The following is a 13,640-nucleotide window of genomic DNA, read 5'->3' on the forward strand; positions in this document are numbered from 1 at the left end:
CAGAGATCATAAAAATTGGTCAGTCATCTCATAAGATGTACAGTAACATACTAAATTTTCAAGAGTCTACGACAATTTTAAAAGCCTGTACAAAAAAAAGTCGGGAAATTTATTGAAGGCACCCCGTATGACTATATGAAAAATAAAACATTCCTTCAGTGTTTGTTTCAATCTCAGATGAATTGAAAGCATCAGATGTAATTTCCGAAAAAAAAACTTCTAGAGTAAATGTTGTATAGTGCCTTGAACAGATAGCATAATACTTAATTCACAGCACTTTGTCATCACAAAGGTCCATGCAAAATTTTAGTCTGATAGGCACAGTACTTTCCAAGAAAAAGTAGAGCAAACAGAGAGACCAAGAGATACAAAATTAAAGGTATTTGGAATCTGCGTGAAGAAGTCTCAGGTCGGTGCAAAAGTTTAAAATGCAAAAATGTTTTTGAAAATCTTTATTTCATAAAAATAACGACATTTTCTCTCTACAACTTCATTATATCTTATATATATTATTTATGTCATAATCATGTTGATACACCTGTTCTCATCAGATCACAAAAGATAAGCAACATTGAGCCTGGTCAGTACTAGATGGGTGACCATTTGGGAATTCCAGACACTGTACGTAGGAGGACATCGATACCTCCCTACAGGAACTGCAAAACATAACATTGTCATCTTTCCTGACAGGGGATGTACATGTGACTGGCGACTGCTTGTAAATTTTATACTGCCATGGAACTTCCGCCTTCAGAGGAAGCCGCTTCAACTCGCCTAAAGTGAGTACCACTTCGGTACTGTATAACTTGATTCCATCTGTCAAAGAGCTTCTAAATGTCTTGCTTGAAAATTTTTTAGCTTTTAATATGAAATATAAATCCAACTCGTGTTTAATCTCTTCTCGCGATGTTAACCTAAGGCCATGCGTGTTGCCGAAACCTAGGTGACCTTATACGTGAAGCCATCGACCCAGTACCACAACCAGACAGAAAACCTGGTTCAGGACGGTGAAACAGGATACTGAAATGATCTTTACCCCCCCCCCCGCCTCTATGGGCTCAGCCGATGAAACCACACATGGCTTATGCTTGCAGCGGAAACAACCTCTGACCGCCGTTATACAGGATGAATTTGTTGGATGAAGCCGGCCGAGCCGATCCAGGGTGAACGCTGCAACAACAACAACTGTCTAACCAACCTAAGGCCATCTAAATGGTTTTGCAAAGCTCGAAATAAGTGATGATTCAAGGGAGGTAAGTCAGGAGAATATGGAGGATGAGACAAGATTTCACAACCAAATTCTCCACTGTGAAAAATTTCCCCCACTCTATATCTGTGCCTAAATCAAAACGTGGATTCCATGAACAAAGCTTCTTTCTTAGAACTGCATGCCTGTGGAACTCTGTTCCGTCTGCCTGCTTCCCACCTGACTACAACAAATTCCTAATGAACCGCCCCTTTAAGTAAACACTTCATCAAATCTCCACACTAACGTGATGTACTTGCAATAACCCTTATCCCTGAGTGGCTTCCGGGCCTTGATAAGTGGTGACCACTGTGTAAAAAAAAAATAAAAAATAAAAAAAAATAAGAACGAGCATTATCATTATGGAAGATGGCGCCTTTCTGTTGACTAAAGATCATTTTCAAGCCAACATAGGTGAGAATATTGCAGAAAAATATGAACGATGCTTTAATAATATGTAAGAAAAATATTAGAAATTAATCATGGTGATGTTTTAGTACTAAAAATATGCATAAAATAAATTACAATCCTTTAAAATGCCTTTCTACAAATCGGCGAACATTGACCTGATATATCTTTGAAAATTAAACTGAAAAAAATAAAATAAATAAAACTCAATTGTATAGTATGGCCTAAAATTATTAGCAATAAACTAACCTCTTCTTAAAAAAAAGAACAAGTCAAGCTTGCGAAGGTTGACCCGTGATGTTTTAGTTTGTTCATCAGTGGAGCTATATTCATGCAACTTTTTAACATGTATAGCAAAGAAGATGAAGATGTTCGGTGGGAGTTTAGTATTTATTAAGATTATTCTGGAAAGAAATAGCTCACACATGAGAAAAAGAGACTAGTATTCCATCAATTAATTAATTAACTATCTTATTAAAAATAAATGAGTGAACACAGAAAACAGAAATCTTAGGAAGAGGCATTTCGCTCTTGGCGATTATCAAAGTTTTCGTTTCAATTATTACAGTATTATTGGCAATTATTAATCTATTCTGCTTCATAGATAAAACTCATCTAAAACCTTTGTTTCTTTATCAACCTTGATATCTGTGACATTATGCGTCATGTCAACTAACATCTTTCTGTTTATTATTCTACTTTGACCCGTTTAACCCTATACCCACCCTTCAGGTCTCTATTCCTGTTATCTTTTGTGGGAATTGGTTTATTTACCAAACTTTGTGTCATTTTGATCTGTAGTTAGTTCGACCCTTGTCAAGATTAACACTAGTTGATGTCATCATTATCTGACACAGGACACAGAGCCATCTATTATTTAACATTTCTCCCCCTCACCATAAGGATTATGTTCACCATGACAGCTGCTACAATAGGGAAGGCAAGCTATCCACCCTTATTTCTAGCCATTGTCAACAACTGAGCAGTAGGAAGTGACCGTAAAACTGAAAAAGAGAAGAGATCGCTTCACATCCTCTCTCTCTCTCCCTCTCTCTCTCTCTCTCTCCCTCTCTCATGTCAAATATGCTTAGATAGTAAGAAGACACACACCCCTCTTTAAAACCATCGGGGGCGGGGACAACTTTCGGTACTTTAACAACCAAAGTTCATTACTTTCTGTTTCCAAAGAAACGAATAAACTTGTGAACCATAAAAAGAGTGTTGCTATCTTTTTAATGCGTAAACAAGTTCTTGATGAGCAGTTCCCCTTAATTAATCCAATTTACCAAATTCCCACAACTAACGGTTGCTATGATATTGGCACATTGACTACCATATACTCATTAACTCTTATCCTTGAGTGGCCTCCGGGCCTGGTGACACCTTTGTAAAAAAAACTAAATAAATAAAAAATAAACAATTCTGTTCAAGGTCGGCACACCCATCATCCCAGGTAAGCACACATGTGTGGTTCTATGACAAAGCTGAAACTTTATGCAACAACAAGAATGTGATGCTGGACTCGCTACAACTAAACAAAGATGGATGGAAGTGGTAATTGTGGACCCAAAGAACTACTGGAAGGCGTCATAATTCAGAATTTAATGACGCTACAAATATTTTATGAAAATCAGATAGACAACATTGAGTGTCGGCTGAAAACAAAAATAGGCCTGAGCGACCATTGCTGAGTGAAAAGAAAGTGATTATCACTTGTGAATAAAATGTCTACTTGCTAACCGGAAGTGAAACAAAAGAAAACTTCATTTTATAGCAACACTGACCTTTGATATTGACCTTTCATATTGACCTACCTGAATGGATGACGACTGTAAAGTAATAAGGAGTTAGAAAGAAAAAAAAATGATAAGTAAAAAAAAAAACAAATTTTTTAGTCGATAATTTACTGATTAATGATCAATAATAAGTTTTCAATGAAACAAATTTACCGGTTGTTAAATAAGCCAAATCTGTGTGATGTGCCTACCTATTACAGAAACAAAATATCATACACCAAAAATCATGTAAATTGACCAAGTAGTTTTATTTTCATAATAAAGAAAATAACTTTTTGTATTTATTCATTGTTTTTTTTTTTTTTTTTGCGGACTGTTATCCTCATCTTCATAGTTGTTTTTGTTTCAACACGTTTCGGCCAACTCATCCTCTGGCCTTCTTCAGGTGGTTAACCGTGATGGGATAGGAACGCTGAGTCTTGTAACTGTATCCCTAGTAATTACTGTCTTCCATAGTTGCTGTTATCTCTGCACATTTCGGACCAACTATTCTTAGGCACGATTGAAACTTATCTTCAGACAATGCTCACCTGGGACCGTAAAAACTCGACGCCTCTATCCACTGCTCCACAGGCCAGAGGAATAGTTGGCCAAAACGTGGTGAACAACATCAACTATGAAGATGAGGATAACAATTCGTAAAATCGCAAAAATAAAATCAATACACAAATTATGAAGCCTCATCTCAAAGGATTCAAAAAAATAAAATAATAGGTAATTTATTAGCTTGTTATATTGCGCTATTACCGATTAATAATAAGTTTTAAATAAAATGAATTTACCGTTCAGTATATTACTGGTTTATTATATAACACTATTACGGATTAATAATAGGTTTTAAATAAAACAAATTTACCGGTCGGTAATGTACTGGTTTATTATATTACGCTATAACTGATTAATAATAGGTTTTAAATAAAATTAATTTACTGGCTGGTAATGTGCTGGTTATTGCATTATTACTGACCGACTATGTGTTTTCGGTAAAAAAAAAAAAATAACAAAAAAAAATTCAAAAATAAAATAAAACAATTTGAATTTAAGATTTTAAAAGAAACAACAACAGATTAAGGTAATAATTGTTTGTCATGAATTTATTTTTCTAACATCAAATTATGCTGTCGGATTTTAACAGTTAGACCTGAATAGCATTTGAGTTGACAAATCAAACTTTCTTTTAGACAATTTTTGTTTGTTATTTGGTACTATGGTTATTAACAACATAATAATGTACTATGCTAAAATTTACTTTAGAAATTGCTTAGTTTGGCAAAGGCGTCTATTAATATGAAACGTTTTTAAATAATCACCTAAAGATAAAAACATCAAGGGAGATAACTCATTTTTAAATTGAAACAAAAAACCATAATAATTGCCTACCTTTAGTTGAAAAATATGCAAACAAATAAAAATTAAAAACTAAAATAACTTTGCTGCATTCTGGACAATACCAGGCAGATATTAATGTTGGGATTATTGGAATCAGGAATCAAAAAACTTGGGGGGAGGGGGGGGGGCAAAAACGATTCTTTTAATGTTTTTTTTGTTTGCTTGTTTGTCTTTGTTTAAAAGTTAACTTTTCATTGCTGGCACTAATGATAAATATATTTTTATTTTAAAGTACCAGTAAAACTAAAATATGTAGATCCCCCTACCCACAAGTACATTTTTTACATTTCCAAAAATATATGCACATAGTAAATGGGTTTTCATGATAATCTAAAAATAAAAAATAATAAACAACAACTCTATAGCTCACTATATGCAAACAAATGATGGAGGCGGATGAGTCCATCCAGGGTCTTGGGGGCACTGCACTATTTCATACAAGAATAGCCTGCTGACACACATCTTTCTCAAGACTTTAGAGCACATGCAGCACCCGGTATTACTAACCGGTCATCCATTTTAGAATTATCTATATAATTATAAAACTCCATTCGTCCGTCCGTCCGTCCATCTTTGCTTGCTTGCTTGAATCTTGTTTTCAACGATTGGGTGAGTACATCTTTTAAAAAAGGGATGACAGTTAAATTTATTTATTTATATATATAAGCCACACAGATACACACACACATATATATATATATATATATATATATATGACAGTTGGGAGGCCCTAGTGTATGATCGAAAGCAGTGGAGGACACTGATATACAGGGGCGCAGAACAATTTGAAGCAGCCAAGATAGACCGAGCGAGGCTCAAGAGAGCATGTAGGAAATGCTACCCAATCATAGAGATCTTTGGATCTGTGAGGTGAGTGTCCAAGGTAGGTCTTATTTATCACATGAAAGTGCATGATTATATGGGTTCTGTTGCTGTTGGTTTCATCCAAACCAATGACCGTCTTCAGTGCCCTGTTTGTTTGAGTGCAAGTCGCTGGTAGGACTGAAAAGTCATCTTCGGGGACATGAACATTCAGTGACTGTGGGAATGGTACTCGCTCGTCTGACAAAACATCGCAATCATCATTATATATATATATATATATATATATATATATATATATATAATGTCAGAAAACGACATTATTTTTGCACCAAAAAATATATATATATATATATATATATATATATATATATATATATATATATTCGATGGTGCAAATATATTGGTTGGTGCAAAAATAATGTCGTTTTATGACATTATATATATATATATATATATATATAATGATGTCAAAAAACGACATTATTTTTGCACCAACCAATCGGTTGGTTGGTTGCAGCAACCTAATATATATATATGCATATTTGTGTGGCTCAGAGGCTAAGGAATAAGGGTGGAGAGCTGTATGTTTTGGTTTCGGTTCTAGTTGATGGGACCCAAGTCGTTTTGATCTAACTACTATATACTAGGTTCAATATAATAATATAAGAATTGTCTCTATAAAAATAAATATGTACTTTGCATGAATCAAAATATCATATTTAAGCTTAGTTTACAACTAGGCAAAGCCAGGCAGCCTGCTAATAGTACTATATTACTTAATATACAGGGATTTAAAAGAATTGGAAATAGTATTAGCAATTGTATTAGAATCAGAAAAATATTGGAATCATCTGATCGCGAGACATTTTTATTATTATTTTATTATTATCACAAGATAAAAATAAAAATATGTAGCATTTCTGAATTTTTGAGATTACGGTTGATAATTCATTTGGATTCTTTTCACTACTGTCCTCGTCTTCAGTGTTATTTTAACAAAAAACACATGGCATAGTGGATATAGTACTCGATAAAATTCCGTTGTAAATTTACATTCCTTTGGGGATTAATTGTGCAGGTGATACTCAAAAATACTATTGTAAATTACTTAGGATTTCTATCCAGCCATGGCTGACAGAACGAGAGCATGCTAACCCCCCTCCCACCCCCATGGATTAAATAAAGCATTCCATTCAAAATTTTGTGCAGATTCCTGAATTTGACAGAAAGATTCTTGAGTTCGACAAGATACACCTGAAAAAGGTCGGAGTTTACATCAACCGAAACGATGAAGATGAGAATAATAGTCCAAAGAATCTAAATAATACGAAAAAAAAAAATGTTGATTTTAAATGGTGTGAAAATCTATGAAATGCACCTATTAGTGATGGGACGATTCCAATATTTTTCCTGATTCCAATACAATTACCGATTTTGATTCTAAATTAGAATTTTATTGTTTATTGGCGGAAGGGAGGGGGGTAGCAAAGAGTCTACTTTTAAATTGATAGCAACAAATAGTGTATTTCATCGTTAGTTACAATTGTTTCAAGACTATTCGGACAAATTCAAACCTTATGTCGTTTGAAATTTTTCACAAGAATAGCCTTTCGTCAGACGTAGTGAATAAAAAACACTTCAACAATGAACAATATCGAATCCATTTTCCTTATAAGGAAAAAAACATGGGAAAATATTTTACCTACATCTCATCCTTCATGGGACGATTGCAATATTTTTCCTGATTCCGATACAATTACCAGTTCTATCCTAAATTCCTGATTCTGATACAATTATTGATTCCGATTCTTCACAAATCTCTAAATATTTAAACTATACAGTTATTTTTTTCTGATTATCGTAAAGCACGTGTTAAATGTGCAGATATTTTCTCAAACGTTAAAATACACTTGTGTTGGAGAATGATCAATAGACTTTAATTTAACAGATTTCTTATTGTTTTCCTTTTATGTATTGCATCCAAGATTTTGATAAACTTATTTGAATATTTGCATAAACCTAATATATAAAATGCTCTATGTCTGTATGCCTGTCTCCGTATTTTCAAATTCTGTCTCCTCCGAAACTAAAAGTCGTAGAGTGACGCTAGGAAGCCTTAAATGATTTGATTTTTTTATGTACTGTTCTTTTATGGGTCTTTATCCGGTTAAAATAGTTTTTAAGGGGTCAAATATGGGTCAAAATTGCAAAAAAAATCGTTAAACATTTTAGTTTACTTTTAGTTTTTAATCAGTTCATATGCGTGTCACGTTGGTACAGTGGTAACGTCACCAGCTTTGAATGCTACAGTTTTGCTTTCGGTTTCGATTCTAGCTGATGGCACCTAAATACTTTTTTTTTTTTTTAAATCACGACAAATTAAAATATCATATTTAAGCGTATTTTACGATCAGGCAAATATATATATATATATATATATATATATATATATATATAAAATAACTTTCTTGAAGTTATATATTTGGATTTTACCGTCACTGGATTATTTATCTTCCACCAGACTATCCATTCACATGTAATCACCTTTTTCTACACCATATTCCCTCTGCTCCACTTTTTTTGTTTTCAAGTAAAATCTTTGACTTACTTGTTGTTCCATCAAATACTTCTACATGCAAAATCCGATCCCGCATTTTACTAATTCCTACCCTCTGATGAGAAGGAAAGTATTTCTTCGAAACTCTGCGGATTAAGTACTATCCACTTATCTAGTGTTTCCTTTTCAGATTAAATATGTTTTTAGCTCATTTCAAAGTGTTTTTGACATGTTTTAACTGGTTGCTCGTATATATATATATATATATATATATATATATATTAGTGTTGCATCGATTAATCAGAATCAGAATCAAAAAACAGAAAAATTGGAACTTTTGGTGTATCAGAATCGTATTAAAATCATGAAAATTTGTGGCTATTTTCCAAAAGACCATTCCTTCAAGCGTTGTTTTTTTTTTTTATTTGATTTTGTTTAAAAAAATAAAATCTTCCACTGCTGGTAATAAAAATAAAATAACAAATATTTATTGATTTTAAAATAACAAATATTTATTGATTTTAAAATAACAAATATTTATTGATTTTAAAATAACAAATATTTATTGATTTTAAAATAACAAATATTTATTGATTTTAAAATAACAGTAAAACTAAAATCTATAGATCATTTCCCACAAGTGTGTTTTTACGTTTGAGAAAATATCTGTACATTTTGCGTGCATTTTATGGTAATCCAGGAAAAAAAAAAACAGCTCTACAGTTAAATATTTAGAGATTTATAAGAATCGGAATCGGTAATTGCATCAGAATCAGGAATTTAGTATGGAATCGGTAAAAATATTTCATCACTAATATATATATATATATATATATGATTTTCATAATGTGAGAGATTGTATAATAAATTCCACAGCCAAACAACGTCGCAGCTCACAAGAGCCATGACAGTCAACGAACCGGAAGTCCAAGACTCGCGTTTGCTCAGTTGGTAGAGTGCTTGCCTCGCATGCAAGAGGCTCGGGTTTCGAATCCTGAGCTCGGATGTGTCTAACTGATGAGCCCAAATGAGGGCGAAACTCGAGTCTTGGACTTCCGGTTCGTTGACTCTCATGGCTCTTGTGAGCTGCGACGTTGTTTGGCTGTGGAATTTATTATATATATTATATTATTATAGTCTATATATATTTTTTTAATTGGAATTCATTATTGAAATGAGTATTATTTATTAATTTATTTATTGCGGACTATTATTCTCATCTTTCCTAGTTGTTGATTGAGATTGTCGGACTGACTTCCTCATCTTGGTTGTTTGAGTCACAACGTTTCGGCCGTTTTGCCCTCCAGCCTTCATCGTTCCCCAGTTCGATACAAAACACCTGATGAAGGCCGGAGGGCAAAACGGCCGAAACGTTGTGACTCAAACAACCAAGATGAGGAAGCCAGTCCGACAATCTCAATCAATGAAAACACCTCATCTCAAAAATACAGACAATTACTATTTCTTAGTTGTTGTTTCATGACGTTTCGGCCAACTATTCCTCTGGCCTTCGTCAGGTGGTAACCGCAACGGGATAGGAACTCTGAATCTCCTTATTGCATTATCAGCAATTACTGCCTTCCATAGTTGTTGTCGTCTCACCACATTTTTTTCTCATAACTAAGAAAGATGAGAATAATAGTCCACAATAAATAAATTAATATAAATAATACTCATCTCAATAATGAATTCCAATTAAATAATATATATAGATCATTCGGTACAGACCCGACCATGGAAGATCAGATAATAAATAAATGTGGATTTATTAGGCAAAAAATCCAACCTTGATCGCCCTTCGGGGCCCATGGCGCAGTGGATAGAGACGTTGAATCTCTACAGTTCTAGGTGAGAATTGTCTTCAGACAATCTTTGAATAGCGGTTTCAATCCTACCCAAAGCCAGCCAGAGGCTTATTTGGCCAAAAACGTGGTGAGGCGACAACAACTATGGATGGCAGTAATTGCTGAGGATGCAGTTAGGAGATTCAGAGTTCCTATCCTGTCACAGTTACCACCTGACGAAGGTCAGAGGAATAGTTGGCCAAAACGTTGTGAAACAACAACTAATAAAGATGAGAATAATAGTCCGCAATAAAATAAATTAATATCTATTAGTGTTGGGACGATTAATGGGAATCAGGAATTGGAAAGTCAGAACTTTTTCGGTATCGGAACCAATATCACAATCAGAAAAATTTGTCTGATGCCAAAAGCGATTTCTTTAATTATCTTTTTTTTTTAATTTGATTTTGTTTAAAACAAAATCTTCCACTACTGGTACTACTAATAAAATAATAAATCTATATAATTATAAAACTCAAATGACTTTGAAACGATGTATGTAACCCACTTTCCGGTTTATGACATCCGGTTGCGCATGCGCGCATGACCTGCGCACTGAAATATTAACGTTATTATTTTGAAATTATTATTTAACATGGGAAGAGTGGGGTTTAAAATAACTTAAACATAATACAGAAATGAACGATGTAAAAAAAAAAAAAGCAGACAGGATTAACAATTGTTTATTTGGATAATTTAAATGCGAAAAAAAAAATAAATAATTGGGACGCTGAAATATTAACGTTATTATTTCGAAATTATTATTTAACATGGGAAGAGTGGGGTTTAAAATAACTTAAACGTAATACAGAAATGAACGATCTAAAAAAAAAAAAGCAGACAGTATTAACAATTGTTTATTTGGATAATTTAAATGCGAAAAAAAAAAAAATAATTGGGACGCTGAAATATTAACGTTATTATTTCGAAATTATTATTTAACATGGGAAGAGTGGGGTTTAAAATAACTTAAACGTAATACAGAAATGAACGATCTAAAAAAAAAAAAAAGCAGACAGTATTAACAATTGTTTATTTGGATAATTTAAATGCGAAAAAAAAAAATAATTGGGACGCTGAAATATTAACGTTATTATTTCGAAATTATTATTTAACATGGGAAGAGTGGGGTTTAAAATAACTTAAACGTAATACAGAAATGAACGATCTAAAAAAAAAAAAAAAGCTGACAGTATTAACAATTGTTTATTTGGATAATTTAAATGCGAAAAAAAAAAAATAATTGGGACGCTGAAATATTAACGTTATTATTTCGAAATTATTATTTAACATGGGAAGAGTGGGGTTTAAAATAACTTAAACGTAATTCAGAAATGAACGATCTAAAAAAATTAAAAAAAAAAAAAAGCAGATATATCAAAATTTGAATTTAACTATAAGTATTATGGTATCTCAGTGCACATTTACCTATAAGTATGGCTAACCACTTATAATTCAGTAACTTTCTTTTTTTCACGAATAATTAATTATAATAAACAATTATAAACAGAACGACTCATAGAAATCTATCTATATTCTTTTTTCATTTTAATATACTTTCATAGAAATGTTTCTGTTATGTCAAAAAAAAAACTATTTTCTTTACGTCACAAGTGTCACGCTCATACATGAATTCCATAGCTAATATAACATACTGACCCTAGGGGGTCACGGGTAGTCTAGTACTTTATTAATTTTAAATAACTATTGAATAATAAAAAATGCAAAGGTTCTGTCTTGTCCCTTTAATGGTTCCGGTACAACCCCTGGTGGAAAAAGGAGCATTAGTATTCTCATAATATGAAAAGCAAAACTAACAGTTGAGTTGCTTCCCCTTAGCTAAATTGCGTCACCCTTTAGAAGAGTTTGTCTCCCTTAGTACTTACTCATATGCTCGACATCCATCCAAACTTTATAACCAGCCAATTCCAATTTTTCTTTGATCCCCAACATGATCGGCTGCGCGTCCCACTGGTAACTGATCATGATGTGTGGGACGGACATATTGTCTGAAAAAACAAAAACAAAAAAAAAAACAGGTAATGGATTACGAATTACAAGAATAAGCAGCTTGGGGGAGGTGTAGAGTTAATACCGTTTTCATAGCTTTTATATTAGGTACATGCAAAATAAATGCCGATGCTCAAAATGTATAAACATTTTTACTTAAAAATTCACCAAAAATCAGGAAATTAATCAATTTTGATGAAATTTTCAGTATTTATCAAATAATGATTACGGAATAGATTGAAACCATTCATTTTTATTTAAATCTTAGTGGAAATGTATTATTTTGTTTAAACAAAAAACACCTTTACTAAAGTTATGGTTTTCTGTAGTAAAAAAAATAAATTAAATAAATAAATTAATTTATTTATTTTTTTTTTTTATGAAAATAAAGCATTGTAAATCATAACAATTAAAGAAAAAAATTATTTTTACAGGAACATTATGAAAAAAGCCCCTAAACTCCATATTAATGAATTTTATATAACTCAAAGAAAAATTAATTTCTCGAACTACCGATATTATCATTGAATTAAGCGTTGTTTATTTAACATTTTCATACAAAAAAATTATGATAGCAAAAAATATTTCTACTTTTTTTTTTTTTTAATTACAAGTTTTGCTTAATTTTTATACATAAGATTTTAATATTTTCCTTGCTTTCATGAATGTGAAACTTTCGGCGTAACTTAATTTTTATATAATCTTGAACAATAATTTTTTTAAAAAATTGTATTAAAAAACAGGAACATAGAAAAATAATTAAATTAAAAAATGGTAAAAATGATACAAACGTTTAGGATAGGAATGTACGGATGCACACCTGGGTGGAAAAAAGAAAAATAGCACCCCCTTCCTACTTTTAACTACATAACATCATTTTTAGCCAGCCTTTTGACTGGGAGAAATTTCGGGCTTCCATATAATCCGTGTTTACAAAACTTTCGTTTGTTGCGATTTTGCAAATGGCAAAATCCTTCGCTTTTTGGGCTAATTAAGCTATTTTTTGGGCACACAACGTGTTTTTTTTTAATTTAATTCGATATCTTAAGACTTTACTAATTATCTTTGAAATAGATCCAGAAAACTAATATTTACCTTGTAAAGGATTTTTACAATGAATTTATTTAACTTCAAAAGTTAGCTGAATTGGTTAGCTCACTGTGAAAAGATTTTTCATAACTTTTTTTTTTCACCTGTCAAATATTTTTTTTTTTTTCTTTTGGAAATTAAGTTTAGTCCTTAATCTTTACAATACAATCAAAAAGTAGTCATAAACCAAAAAACTATGATACATTGGCTTTCAAAACTAGGCCCCCCTATCTTCATTTGTCCATTTTTGCCCGTATCTATTTATACATTAAGCTGTTTTTATATGTATGAAAATTAATGCACCGGATTATCGTGATGTTGGTTCACTGCCCGCGCGCCCTCTGTGGCACGGGGCGACAAGATCAAAGTGTAGTATATCGATTTAAAAAAAATGTCATTTTAAGCAAAAACAATATTACGCAGTTAATTGTCATGTCGAAAATAGTAATATATCCGAAAATTACGAAAATTTATTG

At 32.3% G+C, this 13,640-nt stretch overlaps 1 protein-coding gene across 4 annotated transcripts in view; it reads right to left on the reverse strand.

Annotated features, from left to right (window-relative positions):
• Nucleotides 1–13,640, reverse strand: part of LOC145259677 (uncharacterized) — a 184,486-nt gene that overhangs the window by 29,582 nt on the left and 141,264 nt on the right. For 2 of the 4 annotated variants that reach the window (XM_080117337.1, XM_080117340.1), the window contains exon 4: nucleotides 11,952–12,074. In XM_080117337.1, the coding sequence (XP_079973463.1) occupies nucleotides 11,952–12,074 (123 nt within the window). Of the gene's footprint in view, nucleotides 1–11,949; nucleotides 12,075–13,640 lie in introns of all 4 variants that reach the window. The other 2 variants (XM_080117336.1, XM_080117338.1) reach the window with 1 other exon arrangement.

This window comes from Euprymna scolopes, chromosome 35 (assembly GCF_053919585.1).
Source record: "Euprymna scolopes isolate OS-2025 chromosome 35, ASM5391958v1, whole genome shotgun sequence".
Classification (NCBI taxonomy): Eukaryota; Metazoa; Mollusca; class Cephalopoda; order Sepiida; family Sepiolidae; genus Euprymna; species Euprymna scolopes.